Raw genomic sequence first — 21,095 nt, forward strand, 5'->3', positions numbered from 1 at the left:
TTATTTCTAAATTAAATCCAGATGGGACTTTCAACACGTAATTTTGCAGTTTTTGTAAGGCAGAATTTAATGATCAAAAATGCACTGATAATAAGAAGGCCAATGGTGGATCTACCTACATGCTTACACATACATGCATATTATTTATATATATATATATACACACACACACACACACACACACACACACACACACACACACACACAGTTGAAGTCAGAAGTTTACATGCACTTAGGTTGAAGTCATTACATTTAATTTCTAACAACTCCACAAATTTAGCAAGTCGTTTAGGACATCTATTACACAAGTAATTTTTCCAACAATTGTTTGCAAAAAGATTGTTTCACTTTTAATTGATTATCACAATTCCAGTGGGTCAAAAGTTTACATACACTAAGTTAACTGTGCCTTTAAGCAGCTTGGAAAATTCCAGAAAATGATGTTAAGCTTTGCAACAGTTAGCCAATTAGCTAGGAGGTGTACTGAATTTGAGGTGTATCTGTGGATGTATATTATAAGGCCTATCTTCAAACTCAGTGCCTCTTTGCTTGACATCATGGGAAAATCAAAAGAAATCATCCAAGACCTCAGAAAAAACATTGTGGACCTCCACTAGCCTGGTTCATTCTTGGGAGCAATTTCCAAATGCCTGAAGATCCCATGTTCATCTGTACAAACAATAGTACGCAAGTATATACACCATGAGACCACGCATACCGCTCAGGAAGGAGACGTATTCTGTCTCCTAGAGATGAACGTAGTTTGGAGTGAAAAGTGCAAATAAATCCCAGAACAACAGCAAAGGACTTTGTGAAGATGCTTGAGGAAATGGGTAGACAAGTATTTACATTCACAGTAAAATTAGTCCTATATCGGCATAACATGAAAGGCTGCTCAGCGAGGAAGAAGCCACTGCTCCAAAACCGCCATAAAAAAAAAGCCAGACTTCAGTTTGCAAGTGCACATTGGGACAAAGATCTTAATTTTTGCAGAAATGTCCTCTGGTCTGATGAAGCAAAAATTGAACTTTGTCCATAATAACCATTGTAATGTTTGGAGGAAAAAGAGTGAGGCTTGCAAGCTGAAGAACACCATCCCAAACAACATTTCACATTCTTAAAATAAAGTAGTGATCCTGAGAATGTTTTCTATGATTACTGTAAATGTGAGGAATTTAGTTTATTTGTATTTGGCTAAGGTGTATATTATTTATCTCACACACACACACACTCACTACTGGTCAAAAGTTTTGAAACACGACTGAAATGTTTCTCATGATCTTAAAAATCTTTTGATCTGAAGGCTTATGCTTAAATGTTTGAAATTAGTTTTGTAGACAGAAATATAATTATGCCACCATATTAATTTATTTCATTATAAAATAAAAATGTAATAAAAAAAAAATACATTTTGAAATTGATGACTTGGACCAAATAATAAAGAAAGGCAGCCAATAAGTGCCCAACATAGATAAGAACTCCTTCAATACGGTTTAAAAATCATCCCAGGGTGATACCTCAATAAGTTGGTTGAGAAAATGTAAAGAGTACATGTCTGCAAATGGTGACTGCTAAAATATAACACCGTTTTGATTTTCAAAACATAATTCCCATAGTTCCATTTATGTTATTCCATAGTTTTGGTGACTATTCTATTGTAAAATGTGAAGAATTATAAAAAATTATAATTAAGAATAAGTGTTTCAAAAGTGTGTGTGTGTGTGTGTGTGTATATATACTGGTAGGTCTGTATTTGGAGGCACATTTCAAGTTTGCATTAACAGCAAAAAAAATCATGAGGCTAATCATGATGTTGATTTATTTTAATCTATTGTCAGTCCTAATAATATATATTAGGGCTGTCGATTTAAAGTGTTAATTCCGTGAGATTCATTTTATAAAAAATAATCGCTAAAAAATGTACACAATGAATCGCGATGTCCCCGGACCATAATAAGGAAGAGTCCTGAGCAATGCAAGCTTGTAGTACCACCTGTTTACTCCAGAGGGCAGTAATTGAAACTTCAGCTGTTTGGGCGCTTAAATGCGATTGATCGCGATTAATTAATCGGGACACCATGTAATTAATTTGATAAAAAATTCATCTGTTGACAGCCTGTAAAGGGATTTCAATGGAAAGGAGGCGAGAACCGGCTTGACAATATAAATAATAGTTTTAATAATAAACTTAACGGAAAACACACAAACATAAACACCGAGCAGCTCCATGCCATTCTCTCTCTCTCGAACCGTTGTCACCGCGTGCCTTTATCCCTCGCGCGCCCCCATCAGGCTGATAGGGGACAGGGCGTGCATTGTTCCAGGCCGGCCCCGCCCTCCTCCGCTCTACACAGCCCTAATATATATATATATATATTATAATGAAAACAATTTATATATAAGTTGTTTTCTTTTATCGGGGCTAGGTGTAAGCATAAATGGTATTTGCAAAATCCGATTGGCACACGTAGATTATCCCTATTTTGCACGGTAACCTTTACCGGTGTTTGGTTTTCTTAGTGGTTTGTCCTATAGGTGCATGCCTGTTTGTTTTCATGTGAAAAGCAGAGAATAATTCAATGAATTTAAATCTTATGTATTTTTTCCGTTATCTGTTAATAAGCTGATTTTTAATAGTTAACAGGGTATTGCTGTGCATATAAACATGCTCATGATTCAGGCAGCTGAATCAGAAGTTACATTGTAAGGTCTCCCCTCTCGCATGGAGAAAAGAGGCCAAGAAAAGGGATGTCAAGGAGTGTCTACCTCAGGACCATGGTGACCAAAGTGGCATTTTACCAAATGGAAAATGAGAGGAGGGGGAATGACTCTGTATCACTTTCAAGAGACATTTAAATAAACCTGACTCAAATCTGTATGCTGATATGTCTAGCCTGCTCCCCAGCTGTTTCCTGTTATTGATTACACACACACACACACACACACACACACACCTTCCCCTATGTCGACGGCTGCTCTCTGTATCTCCACTTGGCTTAAGCATGGTTTGTGTGAGCACACATTGCCACCCACAATGAGTCCTTGTGTATGCTTGTGAGTATGTGTGTGTTCACTTGTTTGTGTGTCCATGTGTTTCTTGGTGAATTGCACGTGTTCCTTTTAAGACATGCTTCTAGTTTGCATCTTGAAAGTTTTACAGTTAATACGTGTGAGAGGGGAGGGTTGGGTTTGTGTTTGAAAGTGTCTGAGTAACATTGCTTACCCAAAGTGCTTTGGCAAGTTGGCCTGTATGATCCCTCTCTTCATAAACTATGAAGTAGGCGAGTAAGCCCAGATTTTGAATAGCTCATCAGGCTCAATACTTTGAATATGTGCGTGTGTTCAGTCTTGAGTAAGCACGTGTGCTTCAGTGACTTCCAGTAAAAGGTCGGTGTTACAGATGAGGCTGAAATGAGGTGTGCAAATATTCCTGAACATCTTGCCTATTCTGGCCTTTGTTACACACACACACACACATACGTGTGTGTGTGTGTGTGTGTGTGTGTGTTGAGCAGCAAGCCATGGGTTTCCTCAAACAGGAAGTGACCTCACTCGGCCTTGGGCAACACCGAGGCTGTAATATCACAGATAGGAAATGCCACTATTGCCGCCAGGCGCAATAGCTGCTTGTGCGCTCAGTGAACAAAGCTATAATGCTCAGTTAGCCTATGTACAAAATAAACAGAAGATGACAGTCAAAGGAATAGTTTTCCCAAAAATGAATTTCTGTTATCATTTGCTCACTCTCTTGTTGTTCCAAACCCACATAGCTGATTTATTTTTTTTTGTCAAACCGGTTCCTTGGTGTTCACTATTGGGCTCATCATATTTGCACTTATGCATATTTAAAGAGAGAGTTCACCAAAATATTTAAATTCTCTCATCTACTCACCCTCAGATCTCCAAAAATCACACAAAGGCACAATAAAAGTAATCCATGCCAATCCAGTGAATTGGTTAATATCTTCTGAAGTGATCTAATTGGTTTTGGTTGAGAGCAGACCAAGAAGTAATTATTTTTTTCACTATAAATATTTGTCTTTAGAAGTGATTTGCTAGGTTAGGGTGCGAAATAGATCAAAATTTAAGTCCTTTTTTAATATAAATTTCTTTTGACCAGCCCCATCCAGTAGGTGGCGATATGCATGAATGCAGTAAAAGCCACCTAAAAGCAAAAGAAGAAGAATGTGGAAGTGAAAGTGGAGATTTATAGTAAAAAAAAAAAAAAAGACTTTGATCTGTTTCTCAACCGCACCTATCATATCACTTCTGAAGACTGATTTAACCACTGGAGTCTTATGGATTACTTTTATGTTGCCCTTATGTGGATTTTGGAGCTTCAAAATGTTGGCACCCATTCACTTGCATTGTGAGGACCAACAGAGCTGAAATATTCTTTTAAAAATCTTAATTTGTGCTCCAAAGAATGAAGTAAATCTTACACCTCTGGGATGGTGGTAATGATGAGAGAATTTTAATTTTTGGGTGAACTATTCCTTTAACCTTGTTGTGGCATGTTTGAATTAAATGCAAGTGTGCACGCATGTGAACTCCCATGAGTGTGAGTAAATGATGATAATTTTCATTTTTGGTTGAACTAATCCTTTAAGTGCAGAGCTTTATCGAAAGGTTATAGTACCAATATGTTTACTCTCAGCTTTGAGTATGTGTGCTTTGTAACTGTTGATGAGTAAATTATCCATTCTTTCTTTTTCAGACGGAGGACTCTCCCAGTCCAAAGAGACAGCGGCTTTCCCAGCAGTCTGTACTGGAGTTTACCTCGGCCCAACCTTCCACACCCTCGCCACCAATCAGACCATGGGAGCTTCCACCCAGTCGCAGGCCACACCCCTATCCCCACCCACACTACCACCCAGAACGTTGCAACACACCTGCACGGCACAGACGCAGGTATAGTCATGTTTGTGGATTCAATGTAATGATGTCAACTGGGATATTAAGGGAATCATTTTGTATTTACCATGTATTTTTTTGCCTATTACGCTACTTGACAAATAAATAAATGGTAGGGCTGTCGATTCAACGCCTCAGTGTGATTAATTTGATAAAAAATGATGCGTTAAAAATATTAATCATGTCCCCGGACAGTAATAAGGAAGATTCCTGAGAAATTCAAGTTTGTATTACCACCTGTTTTCTTCAGTGGGCAGTAAGCAAAACTTCAGCTGTAGAGGCAACGCACAGCTTATACCCTTCAGCAGACAGCACAACACAAGAATACATTCTCAGTGTTGCCAACTTGGCAACTTTGTCACTAGATTTAGCAACTTTTCAGACCTCTTTAGTGACTTGTATTCAAAAAAGCGACTAGCGACAACTCTAGCGACTTTTTGGACAAACCTTCAATACTGCCCCGCGGGCACGCAGTCTTGCTTTCCTGCCCGGACTCGGAGACACACCTCTCTCTGCGTCTTCTCTGTTCAGTGAGACTGACAGAAATAGAGGCTGAGCAGGCCAGAATGCGGAGCAGCACAATCAGTTGACCGCATATAGACGTGAATGAGCTGCGAATGTGCAAACTGCGTTATCAAGGACCAATCGCGAATCTGTATTTTTTGCTCTTTAGTTTTACATGTAAAGAGTTTAATTTGACAGTTTATTTTTGTTCTTTTCATGCACTTAATCACAGGAGATTTTTAGACGGTTGTTTATTCCTGTTTCTGAACTCTCTGAATTCATACACTTACTTAGACAACTTTGTACGTTGTACTTTATTCAAACACTTAACAAACATTACATTTTGCTACATTTGTATATAGGGAATTAATAGTGTATTACAGTATGTACGGTAAGCACAGAGAAGCGTACACTATGCAGAACGCAAATGAGACACGATGATGTCACGAATATGCTAATTAGTGCATGAGACTTTTCGAGCAGGCTTTAGCTACTTTCCATTGAAACTACGTTTACATCTATGCATTTGGCAGATGCTTTTATCCAAAGCGACTTACAGAGCCCTTATTACAGGGACAATCCCCCCGGAGCAACCTGGAGTTAAGTGCATTCCTCAAGGACACAATGGTGGTGGCTGTGGGGATCGAACTAGTGACCCTCTGATTACCAGTTTACCAGTTATGTGGTTTAGACCACTACACCACCACCACTAGTTGGCAACACTGTATGTTCTTGAGTTCAAAACGGCTCAATGGAACGCAAATCCAAACTAAGGGACCTCAAGACGTGTTCTAAGTATTAAACTACGTTTAACTTGACACAGTGACCTACAAATGGTATGTTTATGACGCAAGGCAACCAAAGTGACACTCCACAAGCATTCGTGTACGTTGACGGGTCCTTAAACAAGCCCTCATAATAAATCTCAGACTGATTGACAAATTCAATTGTGAACTGTATACTAATTATTGGCTTATGTTCAATAATATGCAAATAAAACAATACATTGGATTCTAAAGCTGCTTTTTGTGTTCTTATTAGTGCTTGACATTGCCACATTAATGTAATGCATTTTAATTATCTTTATCTTTGTGTATATATATATATAGAGAGAGAGAGAGAGAGAGAGAGAGAGAGAGAGAGAGATAAAAAGCCCTCAAATAACAATAATTCAATATATATATATATATATTTGTAGAGATTTGTAGAGATTTAAAGATAATTATTTCATTATATATTGAATTATTGTTATTTGAGGGGCTTTCTTAGCAAACATATATAGTGTGTGTGTGTGTGTGTGTGTAATATAATGCAATTTAATTGTGGTTAATTCAATTAATTAATCGGGGACACAAAGTAATTAATTAGACTAAAAATTGTAAGTGATTGGCAGCCCTAATAAATGGTATGAAATATTGATTTAAGGATAAATTAAATACTTTTATAATGTGAGAAGACATTGGAGTGGTACAAGAGACATGAAACTAGAACAGTGTTTTCAGGGACAACGGTCAAGTATGCAGTTTAGAAATTATTATATAATAAATACTAAATATTTGACTGCAGGATGCCGTGATTGACCTATCAGAATGGAGCGTATCAGAGAGCTGTTTAATAATAATGTCTTTGTTTCATTAGAACGGAGATTCAGTGCCACCCATGATGGTATTGTTTTGTTTGTGTTTTTTTTTTAAATGTGACTCTCTCTTTGCAGTCCTCCAGTGCGGCGTCAGCGTGGCCGACGGGAGCGTTTATCTCGACACCACCCTCCTCATGTTTCCCCGGGTGTGGGGCAGGATGAAAACTACCGGCACCCTCCTCACCCACTTTCTCTTCTTGCCTACGGTCAGCCACCATCTCACCCTCCACCCGGCCTTGATGAGCCCCGGGCCTTTCACCCCCCTACACTCTCGCCACGGTTATTACATCCTCCGCAGCAAGGCGCCATGGTGATGGACCTCCATGAACAGGTTATAGATTTGGGGCGGGTACTCTGTGTCTCAGTGGGATCTTTGGGAGATGCTTTAGTGTGATTTACAACTACGAAGATATTAAGCAGACTTGTATAGTGTTACTAACTATAAGGTACTTATAAAGTAGGTAAACTAGTCTCAAGCTATTACTTTAATAAATATAATCTAACAAATACCAAATAAATCTCACCAAATGTATAGTAAACCAAATAAAACTAAGCAGAATTTTTTTTATATACGAAAAAGCGTAATATAAAAACAATTTAATATTAATCTAAATACAAATTAAAAATACTGACAAGCACTTCTACACAAGGATTTTTTTTAACTGCTTGATTTACCAAGTCAAGCTACTGAAAATATATAGTAATTTCACAGAACTGGTCGTGTATTATACATGTATGCTAATGTTATTTTTATTTTATAGGTTCTATTTATAGTTTTATTTATTAATACTTTTTATTCGTATGTGTGTGTGCATGCATTTCAGCTCCCTCAGGGTACTGTGCCGGTATCATACACTGTATCTCCAGTGCCACCCCATGGTCTGCCCGCTCCCCTCTGCACGGGACAGCATCTCCCAGCATGCTCCTCTCAGCAGCAGGTGCCTCCCTGTTCTGTGGTCTTCAGTGGACAGCAACACTATCCAATCTGTAGCGTACCGCCTCCAGTAAGTATTGTGCGTGTGTGTGTGTATGCACACAGAAGGATTTACCAAGCTGTGAAAACATGTAACATTTCTTGAAAGGACTGTTTGATAATTATTGGATTTGTTTGAATCTGCTGCCTCCCAGTGGTGGGAAGTGGTCAGAATCCTATTGCAATCTCTGAGGTTGCAAGTCCTGTGTATGATGAAGACAAAGTGTTTATTCTCCACATTTGCGGTCTCTTACTGATCAACAAATACATCTACTTGATCATGCACGATGGCGGTAAATATTACATTGTCCGGCCCTAACGTAATGGAAGCAGAAAAAGTGCAAATGAAACCACTAAGTTGTTACAATTTCACCAATGGCTCATATTAAAGATGGTCTAAATCAATTAAGTTGTCTTTCCTGCAGATGTTGCCGGCGTGTTCGGTGCAGCATTTGCCTGTGCCGTTCGCGTTTCCCTCTCTTCTCTCAAGTGATCCACCATTCCTGCTTCATCCTCCTCATCTCTCACATCATCCGCCCCACCTCCCCCCACCTGGACAGTTCTTACCCTTCCAGACACAACAATCTCGATCTGTGAGTATGCACTCACCACGTGCATGCTACATCGCTATTTTGAAAGAATTTGGGATAAATTGTGATATTTAAAATTGATTCTCACACTTTTTTTTTTAAACACAACTTTAAAGGTGTAGTTCAACTAAAAGTGAAAATTCTGTCATTTACTCTCATCTTATTTAAAAAACAAAATTCTGTCTTGCTGCCAGTCCGAAAACTAAGGGTGTGTGTGTGTGTGTGTGTGTGTGTGTGTGTGTGTGTGTGTGTGTGTGTGTGTGTGGCATTAATAGCCGCTGCAGAGGATAGAGAATGAGGTGGAGTTGTTGGGGGATCACCTCTCTGTAGGTGGAGGGTTTAACTACCCTCACTCGGGGCATCCCAGCCCTCTGCCCCATTCCACCCCATTGCAGTTCCTCTCCCATGAACCCCTGCACCAGGAGCTCTTCGGAGTGGTGAGTGATCTTCACACTTAATCATCTCTGCTTAATGCTATACTGTATATCATAAGCTGGTTTTCCATCCACATGTTTGAATGCACATTTAGGGATATCGCATTAAAACTGCTGGATTGTAACACCAAGATTCAAATAAAATCTCAAACATTTTCATAAAACGTATACACTCGCTTGAGGTAAATAAAAAAAATTTATTTGATAAGAAAAAATTTTAATAAACTATGATGGAAACACATTTACTGAATAAAATCCTATTGGATTTGTTCGTAATACAAGATGCACATCAAAAAAAATCATGTGACTAAATAATTTGTTACTAACTCTTTGCATCTGAAATTTAGCTCTGGTCATCCTGAAATAACGGTGTCCTGGAAATCCAAAGCCTGTGCAGAGCAAATAAGTCGAATACAAACTTTTAGGGATAGTTCACCCAAAATTGAAAATTCTCTCATCATTTACTCACCCTCATGCCATCCCACATGTGTATGACTTTCTTCTGCTGTACACTAATGAAGATTTTTAAAACAATGGTGGCCAGCCCTTTGAAGCTCCAAAAAGGAGTTAAAATCAGCATAAAGGTAATCCATAAGACTCTAGTGGTTTAATCAATGTCTTCTGAAGCAATCCAGTTGGTTTTAGGTGAGAACAGACCAAAATATAACTCCTTATTCACTCTACACCTTGCCAATGCAGTCCCTAGGCACGATCATGATTTCAAGCTCGATTACACTTCTTAGTGCTTGATGCATGCGCAGAGTACTAGATGGCATTACAGGAAAGTGTAATTGAGCTTGACATTGTGACATTGTGAATAGTGCCATTGTGGTCTGATCTCACCCAAAACCAACTGGATCACTTCAGAAGACATTGCTTATACCACTGGAGGTTGATTTATTGTTTATGCTGACTTGATCTGCTTTTTGGAGCTTCAAAGGCCTGGCCACCATTCACTTGCATTGTGAGGACCAACAGAGCTTATTTGTTCTGCAGAAGAAAGTCATACACATCTGGGATGGCATGAGGATGAGTAAATTATGAGAACTAACCCTTTAAACTGTGCCAAAGAGCAGGTTTGACACTTCTGAAAAATAGCATTTAGATCCACACGGTTAATTCATAAGGATGGAGTGCACACACACATAGTGCTTCCAGAACTGTGTGATGCGCTTTTGCTCCCAGATGCGAGAAGATTTATATAAAGTGTTTTGTCTACGACAGAAGTGCCCAAACTAGGGCCTGCAGGCCAAAGTTGGCCTGTGATGACCTTTGATTTGGCCTGCCTTGCACAGAACTGCACAGAACTACAGTGTGCTCAATGTGAGGAGATGCACTGTTCTTAAAGAGACAGTAACCATGTTTTAAGATACGTTTACATTTAGTCATTTAGCAGGCATTTTATCCAAAGTGACTCACAAATGAGAGACACAACATGCACAAATGGTTTCAATATCATTTTTGAGTTATGTGTGTTTTGCGGTACTAATATGTCACTTTAAAATAATACAGTTTGATATATGCAACGTTTACTTTTGGCCCACTGCCCTCAATCAAGTTTGATTTTTGGCCCTTCATAGGAAAAAAGAGTCACAGTGGCTACAATTTTCCCGCATGTAACTATTTTGTTCTTTTGAACACATGGCATGGAAACTCCAATTTCACCAATTATTTTGCTACTTTGATAGAATCGTAGTCACTAGTGTATTAAGATTGAATTTTTCCTGATGTGTCTCTCTAGCCATATCCCCACTTCATGCCTCGAAGAATTACAGGCCGACGCTTTCGCTCTCAGCAGGCAGTACCTCCACCTCCTTACCACCCAAGTCTGCTGCCCTACTTCCTGTGAGTTACCCAAGCACACATCCACCAGAGTGTTGTTGGAGAGCCATAACCTGATCCATAAGTCACTATTTTTTCTTTTGGGCAGATCTGTTCTTCCAGTCCAGCCAACAGCAGTAGGTCCAGCCATTAGCTTGGAGCTCGATGTTGATGATGGAGAGGTTGAGAATTACGAGGTTAGAGTCCATGTGTTGTACACCTATTTACACAAAGCTAATACAACCATGCACAAATTTTTTATATTTATTGATATACAGTCCAAGAGATGAGAGAGAGGGGAAAGTATGGGGACATTTCTGGCCGGACTTGAACCCAGGTCTTTCGTGAGCATGAAAGCTCAATATGCACTCACACTGAGGCTACCAAGACATTTTATTGATCTCGGGCTACATTTAATATTTAGAAATTGTGTTCTTTCAAAGACACAAGTCAGAATATATTCTTACGTTTATTCACATGCGTATTTATCTTTTCCTCTTTTTATAGGCTTTGTTAAACCTTGCTGAGCGTCTTGGAGAAGCAAAGCCTAGAGGTTTGACCAAAGCCGATATCGAACAGCTGCCTTCCTACAGATTCAACCCCAGCAACCATCAGTCTGAGCAGACTCTGTGAGTAAAACACACAAACTAATAAACAAACACACAGAAATGGGTAGTTGCCAGCATTTATGGCCACACTGCAGGTCTAGCCTATTTAAAAGGATAGTTCGCCCAAAGATTCAATTCAATGATTTACTCACCTCCATATTGTTCCAAATTTGTATGACTTTTTTTTTCTCATGAACACAAAAGGAGATGTTGGGCTTGGGCAGAATGTCTAGCTCAATCACAATTCACTTTCATTGTATGGGGAATTAATGCAATGAAAGTGAATGGGGACTGAGGGTAGAAGGTGAAAGGCGAAGTTAGAAAGAAAATGCATGGTGTTTGTAATCTACCCATCTAAAGGCTAATTTATACTTACTGGGCGAACAGGATTCGCTTAGTTCGCCTACAAATGATGATGAAATCCAGTGACGTTTTTGTTCTGCCAATGTGTTCTGCGCACATCTCTGAAATTCGTGACCTAGGAGAACTCCGCTGGTCAAAGAGCATTGATGATTGGTTAAAACTAATCGTGGGTGAGGTTTGGTCATGACGTTTTAATTTACAATCGCACGTGCTAGCTGAGGAGTTGTTACCTAGGTTACTGTAGTTAAAATGGATACCTTTTTAAAGCCTGTCTCTCATTGATTTGCCTATATATATATATATAAGTCGCAGGACAAACTCCACAAAGATAGCGTGGCCACGACATATGCTTGGAAAGAGGATGAGGTTTTTAAGAGTGGACATTTTTTGGATCAAGTTATAAAGCAAAGAAGCTAAACAGGGCTAAAATCGGTGATCCACGGAAAGAAAAACCTGCATTATTGGCATTACTTCCGTGGCTGGAACAGTACTTTCAACATGTGATATCACCCTAAACAAAATAATATTAAAACAATGTTGCGCATTGTATTAACGCTGGTTTGGTTCGCCTAGTGCTTTAGTTAGTCCAAGAGAAAAAAAATTCTGCTTCTTCCATAGTATAAATCGGGCTTAATGATCCTCCCTCTTCCCCTACAGGTGCGTGGTGTGCATGTGTGATTTTGAGACTCGTCAGCTGTTGAGAGTACTGCCCTGTAATCATGAATTCCATGCCAAGTGTGTCGACAAATGGCTCAAGGTGAGCATGCCTTTATTTGTTTTTACACTACCATTCATAAGTTTGGAATCGCATTGAAAAACATTTTTGTTTTGGAGAGAAATGGCTGCTTATGCTCACCAAGGATGCATTAAATTGGTCATAAATACTTACAAAAGCATTAGCTATGTTGAAAATTATTTGAACTGTTTGAGCTATTTTATGTTTTATATATATTACATTTTACCTATAATGGCAATTCCCCATTTTCAGCATTTATAACTCCAGTCTACTAAGAAAATACCTAATATAAATAAGAAAAGACCTAAACTACCTAGGTGTTACCAAATCTTTAGGAAATTATTCAAATGTGTTAATTTGGTGCTCGAAGCATTTCTTATTATTAGAACAATTGATATTGGTTGTGCTGTGTACACTTAAATTGGAAGTCACATTTCTCTCTCAACTAATCAGTTAATTGTTCTTCTAAGAGATAAAGGCTATTCTATCCACCACTGAAAAATCAAACTGGTTCTGACTAGGATAGAGTGAGAAATGCACAGCCCAGATGCACAACAACATGACGACAAGTACATCAGAGTTTCTAGTTTTAAAAACCGACTCCATACAGGTCCTAAACTGGCAGCTTTATTGAGCAGTACATGCCAAACACAAGTTTCATCTACAACAGTGAAGAGAAAACTCTGGGATGCCAGCCTCTTAGGCAGAGCCACGTCTGACACTGGCATATTAGAAGAAATTGGAAGAATGTGCAAAAGAACTTAAAAGAGTGGTAAATGATTAGACAGAAGTGTTATGGACGAATCAAAGTTTAAAGTGTTGCTGTTAGAAAAGTCAGATCATGAGGTCTTTGAAAAGTGTCTTATAAACCAATTTCATCTTTAAGAAGTGCTACAGAAAACAGGGGATGGAATCTCACCTGAATATCGAAACAAACTGACTGCTAGAATGCTGAAGGTGTTCAAGGGTTCACCCAAAAATGAAAATTAGCCCATAATTTACTCACCCTCAAGCCATCCTAGATGTATGTGACTTTATTCTTTCAGCCAAACACAATCGGAGTTATATAAAAAAAAAGATCCTGGCTCTTTCAAGCTTAATAATGGGAGTGAATGGTACCTTAGATTTTGAAGCCCAAAAAAGCACATCCATCCATCAAAAAAGTAATCCAGACGGCTCCAGGGGGTTATTAAAGGCCTTCTGAAGCGATAAAGTTTTGTAAGAAAAATATCCATATTTATAACTTTATAAACTATAATCTCTGGCTTCTGCCAGTACTCTACTCTCTCATGATGGCGCTGATAGCCGTTACTGGAAGCCAGTGATTATAGTTTATGAAGTTATAAATATGGATATTGTTCTTACAAAAATGCATAGCTTCAGAAGGCCTTTAATAACCCCCTGGAGCCGTATGGATTACTTTTTTGATGGATGGCTGTTCTTTTTTTGGGCTTCAAAATCTAAGGTACCATTCACTCCCATTATAAAGCTTGGAAGAACCAGGATATTTTTGTAATATAACTTCGATTGTGTTTGGCTGAAAGAAGAAAGTCATATACACCTAGGATGGCTTCAGGGTGAGTAATTTATGGGATCATTTTCATTTTTGGGTGAACTAACCCTTTAATGCTGCAAGTGGAGCATTTGTGGATGGACAAAGTTTGACAGCATGTAATGAACACAGAATGCAAATGGTCGATCTTGATCAATTTAAAGCATCCTTTGTGGAACAGATTTGACATTTTCTTTCATAAATATACAAATATCATAGTGATTCAAAACTTTTGAACAGTACTTGGATGAATTTAGGAAATTGGGGTAATATATTGTGGGGGGGGCTTTAAATGGCCATTTGGTGGGTCTCTAAAGAATAGCACCCATGCACAGAAGGTATAACTCTTAAATGATTATCCATACATTTCTTGAGACCTACATGACAATCAACCCTCCTCTGTCTTCTAGGGAAACCGAACCTGTCCTATTTGCCGAGCAGATGCCTCTGAAGTCCAACGGGATTCGGAGTGACACCATTCACAGAACACACACACACATACATGCACACCACCGTACACTTCTCTTTCTTTGTTACATTTAAATTAACTTCCACGTGCATAATTACTACTCACGCACAAATACTGCTGCAAATGATTCGGAATTTTATGCATCAAAATAATTTATTTCATATTCATCTATAGAAAAAACACACGTGTCTTTTTGGTTGTTTGATCACTAATTCTCTTTGAGTGGAAGTCCAAAGATTCTGGTTCATATTATCTTTCTTTTTTTTACGTGTGTGTGTGTGCGTGTGTGTGTGTGTGTGTGTGTGTGTGTGTGTGTGATACATTGTATGTATGTGTGTGTATACATACATACATGCATATTGTTTAGTTCTCTTTGAGGGTGGTCTTGTGCGATTGAGTGAGTGCACTAACATTCCCAGCTATGTGAGCACACTTTTATGTGGTGGTCTTTACGAAGGTTAATGTTGTGAGCATGGGCTTTTATATTTTCCCAACAAATTTAGCTATATATAAATATGTATGTATGTATGTATGTATGTATCAATTTAGAGGGACAAATGACCATTCATAATTTTTTTTTAAATGGGGGGAAAAAAAATGTTTTTTGTTTTTCCACAAATGAAAAAGGATGGCAAAAGATTAAAATTGTATCTATACACGAAGAGGAGCTTTTGGGTGGGTCTTTCTCAATTATGATTTAGCAGTCTTTAGAGAATTGGAATACTGTGAGGTGTGTCTGCTTTTGTGTGAAAGAGAGTGTGTGTATTAGAAAATCAATTGTGTTATTTATGTCTTATGTGTGGTACAGAACACTGGCTTTCCACTCTCACTTTTATTCCCGTCTGTGATTGCCTGAGGATGCGCACTGACATGGCGTGTGATTGGTTTGGAGGAGCAGTGGAATGTTCTTATTAAATGTGCTGTTTTCTAAGGTTGTTTTTTTCCCCCCCTCTCCATCCACTCCGTTTATCCTGCTGCAACCTTTATTCTTCAGTTTTCTTATGCTACTTATCGTGTTTCCCAAGCTTTTTGCCATTTGCAAAAATTAATCATAAGAGTTTTGAATAGTTTTTCTTGTTTATTAGTTGAATGAATCTGAATTCTAAATTCATAGCCAAATCTTGCAGATTGTAGCCACTGACTGTGCAAACAAAGCAGAAAATGAATAAAGATTTGGGATTAAACTATCACTACTTTGCTTATTAAACACTTGGGGCACTATAGCATCATTTATTATTATCAGGTGGCTTTCTAGACACCGATTAATGCACGCTCTTAGCCTTAATTCATGCATTTTTTTAAGGGTTGTGGGGAGTGTGCACACATGCCTGTTTAAAGTAGACTTACATGAGGTTACATTGTAGCATTTCTGTTTCTTTCAAAAAGGAAGCACACAGATTTTGCTGGGCAAAAGGGAGGGCAAAACACAGACACCGCTGAAGAGAACGCTTGTAGAATTGTGATGCATTAAGTACCTTTTGTTTTGCATGTCAATGCATCCCTTGGCCTTTTAGCAAATGGTTTACATCTCTTTTCCTTTTAACTGTTGTTTTGCTCTCTCACTGCCCTCTCTATACAGTTATCTTTTCAAAAACGGCCCTCCAGCACACTCACTCTCATAACCTCCATAAGGCTGTTATAACCATTCATGGCTATGCGTGTACTTTAGTGTGTGTGTGTGTGTGTGTGTGTGTGTGTGTGTGTGTGTGTGTGTGTGTGTGTGTGTGTGTGTGTGTGTGTGATATTATGCCATGCATTGTTAACATTATGAATGGATATAACTGCCTCTGTCACACTATGTAGGCTCTATGACTGGTGTAGAACATGTTCGTCTCAGAGCCTGCATTGTTTTAATGAGAGATGCCTTTAAACCATTCTCCAGTGTTGTCCGCTTTAGTGTCATAAGTCGATGACGATCTCAGAATTTTGACTTCATCTCTTTGCAAACAAATGTGCATTACCTTACCTAACAATTGTCATTTCGTGTTATAAGATTTTTATTTTTCCCTGCTTGGTACAATAGCAGTTACCTCAGTTTTACTATTAGTTTTTTCCCTGTTCTTTTGCGAAACCAATAAGAGAGCTTATGAATTATCCGGCTTTTGTTAATTGGTTGTTTTAATTCTACCATTAAAAATACAATTGTATCATTTAACTTGTTGTAGTTTCGTATGTATAATATCTGTAACCAAAATCATTTTAAGGCTTTACATACATTTTTTTTTTTTTTAACAGACATTTGTAAAAAAATGTTATGAGCGATAATCCTAGAAATGCAAATGTTTTTTTTTTTTTTCACTTTGTCTTTGACCCCTATTCACAGTCTATTGGATTTCAAAGGGTGGCTCAGTAATAAATGTATAATGTTCTCTTCCACATCTTGATCCTTTCTGTTCTTCACTTTTTCCATTCTTATCTCTTTATCTCTGTTATCCACATTCACATGTTCAGGTCTTACTGATGTATTAACTTGGGTCATAGCCATAGGGATGTATCTGGCAGCTAAATTAAACATTGTTTATAGATCACAATATGTTACCTCACTATACTGTATTGCTATTCTAACTCAAAACAATACAGTTTAAGTTAACAATTTTCCTACATTAATAATTGGGGGGAAAGAAACCATCACTTGTTTTACTTCTAACAATGTCTGTATCCTCCGGACAGCTAGATTGTAAGGGGTTTTGTTCCACCCTGTTTTTAGACACTGTTGTGCCTATGGACACTCAATTAATGTTGCCATGGCCCTTACTTAATTGAATTTTCAAGAAGAATTAATTTTATTCAGAAGAAGTCCATTCAGACATAATTTAATTGGATTAGGTGAAATCAGTGTACTAGAGTAGTTTTAACTCCATTTTAATAGGTTTGTTTAAATTAAATGTGGAAATGTTTAACTTACGAATGTTATGTTGGTCCAACTTGATTTATTTTATTAATCGTTAGGATATGCCAGGTGAACAAGTGTAAGGAGTGACATTTTTGCACAGTCAATTTGCCAAAACTCCAACATAACTCTTTTTTTAAAAAATACCAATATAACAGAACATAGCCATTAACAAAACTCTTATTCTCGTCTTTCTCAAAAATCCATAAAATAACACTTAATTTCAACACCCCATCTAGTCCCATACAAAGCACACTGAGGAAATCCCCATGCTACAAAAAGTATTAATGTAGTCCAAACTCAAATATATCAAGTTGTGACAAAATGTTCTAAAATTGTGTTGCATTTATATTAAACTGGTGTTTTTTGAGAGCGAGAAAGCAGAGTTGAGCACTTATTTCCAAAGCACCGAAAATCCAATGAAGGTGAATGAGAAACCAGTGAATAGCAATATAATTTATCACCAGGACCTATCTGATCCCACCCCTAATAAATAAACATCGTTCTGTTAATGCTGAAAGACATCCAGACAAAAGTAGATAATTGCAGTGGCAGCTAGATTGGCTGATAGCATTTACTAACATGTGGAGGCTGTGGTTGGTGTACCAATTGCTTCTCAACAGGCAAGGCTTTACATTAACACTTGTCCAAGACAAGTGTGTTCTAAAAGATTCCGACAACTGAAATGTCAAAATGTTCACTTGCATATAAAGTTGGATTATAGATTAGTGATGAAAGCACAAACAACATTAATGAGTAGGTGCATGTAAAGGTACAACTATGACCACTCATCAATTTGTAAAGCAAGCTTAATCATTCGTTGGAGTTAGTCCATTCCTTAATGAAAAACTCAGTCACATTGAGTATGCTTTGAATTGTTGAACAAACTATAATATCTTTTAATCTCATTTGAAAGTTTGTATCAACAAATGTTTTTGCAATGCACATTTGACCAAAGAAAATATTTTCAGATTTATATTTTTCATGCAATAGTACAAATTAGGTACGCATTGTGTTCATGGACTAAGGGGCATTTGGGGAGTCTTTCACAAGGTTGTTAAGGCCACACTTTTATTTTTGGGCTACTGGAGTGACAGACAACCCTGTACTGAGAGGTGGACCAGAAAAGCCTAGACAAGGCAGGTGCAGTGGTGTTCTCGGTTGATTTCAAAAACCCAGTTCAAAACGTGATATCCTAATAAAGAAAGATTTTAACTGAAATGTTGATCTGTGCTCTCATTTCAAGAATTGGTGCATTTATATTGGAGTATAGGTTTATAATATTCCACTTACTAGTTAACATTTAAATACTTCGCTCAAAACATATACATGTATTGATTTGTTTATTAGACCCTTTTGGGTTGCATTTATAATCCATGAAAACAGGGGGCGCTGCAGGACCGTCAGCACTTCCTGCGTCCCTGAGAACTTTAGTACACAAGTTTTAAATTATTATTTTTTTTTTTTTTTGATAAAAAATACTGTTTGTATATATATATTATGGTGGCACACGTGGCTGTGATTTAACATATATTTAATCAATTTCGAATGGCTTTATTAACTCACTGGATGTTTTTTTTGTTGTTTTTTTTTAACTTCAGAGGTAGGTTACTTTATCTGTGTACTTTAAAAATGATACTTGCCTAAATGGGACTGTTCTCGACTTAATATTTTTTTCTCAATAATAGTAATATTAATTTGAGTAACTAATAAAGCATTATGCTGAAACAAGCAGATTCTGTATTTTCAAATCAAATAAGCACATGAGTTAAGAATGTGAGAAAGTGGAATCTTTTGCTGATTGACGAGTGTCGCCATTGTTTGGAACGCATGACGTCAGGTCTACTATGATGTAATAATGAGTACGAACGCGGCATTGAATATAAAAGAGCAGTTCTTGCGCGAAGAGGTTCATTATGGATTTCTGTGGATGGATCGGGTGAGAAAGGGTGTCGAGCCTAACTATGACTCATAGGATGGTTATTTGGGGTAAACATAGGTGTGGGGTTTAGGGATAGGGACCAATGACTCCCTACTATGATTAGGGGTAGGCTTTAGACTAGAGGTATGGACCAATCAGTTAGCGTGGGGAGTCAGGTCTCGGCACTACACTATAATTGCAACCGCACACTACTATCGTTGTATATTATATAGGCTACTTATTATCCATAATTCAGAGGTCTTAACATACGTTATAGGTTTTATTTTCCAGTCAGTCTATGGAAGAATAATAATAATAAAACCAATAATAGTAATATATCTATAGTTGATATTTACATATTCAGATATAAGAACGTTGTTTGTGAATGGCCGTTGCTTCCTTTCTTTTACGTTTTTAAGTGCAGTTAAGGGCACACAACTTCCTTTTTTCATTAAATAATGATGTTATTTGTAGATGTGTGGTATATAAATATACACTCACCGGCCATTTTAACATACACATGTACATCTACTTATTCATGCGATTTATCTAATCAGTCAATTGTGTGGCAACAGTGTAATGTATAAAATCAAGCAAATATGGATCAGGAGCTTCAGTTAATGTTCATATCAACCATTGGAATGGGGGAAAAATGTGTTCCAAGTTATTTTGACTGTGTCATGATTGTTGGTGCCGGATGGGCTTCTTTGAGTATTTCTGTAACTACTGATCTCCTGGGATTTTCACATGCAACAGTCTCTAGAGTGTATTGAAAAAAACATCCAGCAAATGGCAGTTCTGTGGGTAAAAATGCCTTGTTAATGAGAGAGGTCCACGTAGAATGGCCAAACTGATTTAAGATGATAGAAAGTCTACGGTAACTCAGATAACCACTCTGTACAATTGTAGTGAGCAGAATAGCATCTCAGAATGCAAAACATGTCAAACCTTGAGGCGGAAGACCACGTCGGGTTCTGTCAGCCAAGAACAGAAAACTGAGGCTGCAGTGGGTCTACAATTTGTATAGGGCCTACCTCAACAGAAATCCAGATATGTCCGACCAGGCAACGTTTTTCAGTTGTCTACTGTCCAGTTTTGGTGAGCCTGTGCCCACTGCAGCCTCACTTTCCTTTCAGCTTGGACCAGTCTGGCAACTCTCCTCTGACCTCAGTCATTAACAAGCCATTTTCGCACCATTCCCTATTCACTCTAGAGACTGTTGTGTGTGAAAATCCCAGGAGATCAGCAGTTACAGAAATACTCAAACCAGCCTGTCTGGCACCAACAATCATGCCACGGTCTAAATCACTGAGATCAAAATTTTTCCCATATCTGCATGATTTTATACATTACATTGATGCCACACAATTGGCTGATTAGATAAACGTATGAATAAGTAGATGTACAGGTGTACCTAATAAAGTGGCTGGTGAGTGTATGTCTCATATATAAATCTCTCTCTCAGGCAGAGAATTCTCAGCCTTCGAAAAGGCAACGTATTAGGGAGGACTCTGAATGGGAGTCGGCGTCAAGCTCGCCCGCTCCCTCCACATCATCAGCAGAGAACCCCACAGAACGATGGTATAAAGTTGTGTGTGAAAGAGAAACTTTTCTTTAGCAAAATAGCAATAATGTATGTACTATGCTTAATGTAAATTTTTCAGTCCTCCAGTGAAGAGTC

General features: G+C 38.0%; 1 protein-coding gene across 2 annotated transcripts in view; it reads left to right on the forward strand.

Annotated features, from left to right (window-relative positions):
• Nucleotides 1–18,544, forward strand: part of LOC127651757 (E3 ubiquitin-protein ligase RNF38-like) — a 53,520-nt gene extending 34,976 nt beyond the window's left edge. Inside the window, exons 4-13 of one of the 2 annotated variants that reach the window (XM_052137761.1) lie at nucleotides 4,718–4,911; nucleotides 7,133–7,388; nucleotides 7,882–8,061; nucleotides 8,441–8,623; nucleotides 8,896–9,057; nucleotides 10,796–10,899; nucleotides 10,985–11,072; nucleotides 11,383–11,504; nucleotides 12,504–12,603; nucleotides 14,545–18,544. In XM_052137761.1, the coding sequence (XP_051993721.1) occupies nucleotides 4,718–4,911; nucleotides 7,133–7,388; nucleotides 7,882–8,061; nucleotides 8,441–8,623; nucleotides 8,896–9,057; nucleotides 10,796–10,899; nucleotides 10,985–11,072; nucleotides 11,383–11,504; nucleotides 12,504–12,603; nucleotides 14,545–14,607 (1,452 nt within the window). In that variant the 3' untranslated portion in view covers nucleotides 14,608–18,544. The remainder of the gene's footprint in view (nucleotides 1–4,717; nucleotides 4,912–7,132; nucleotides 7,389–7,881; nucleotides 8,062–8,440; nucleotides 8,624–8,895; nucleotides 9,058–10,795; nucleotides 10,900–10,984; nucleotides 11,073–11,382; nucleotides 11,505–12,503; nucleotides 12,604–14,544) is intronic. The other variant, XM_052137762.1, reaches the window with a different exon arrangement.
• The last annotated feature ends 2,551 nt before the right edge of the window (nucleotides 18,545–21,095 follow it).

This window comes from Xyrauchen texanus, chromosome 11 (genome assembly GCF_025860055.1).
Source record: "Xyrauchen texanus isolate HMW12.3.18 chromosome 11, RBS_HiC_50CHRs, whole genome shotgun sequence".
NCBI classification, from domain to species: Eukaryota; Metazoa; Chordata; class Actinopteri; order Cypriniformes; family Catostomidae; genus Xyrauchen; species Xyrauchen texanus.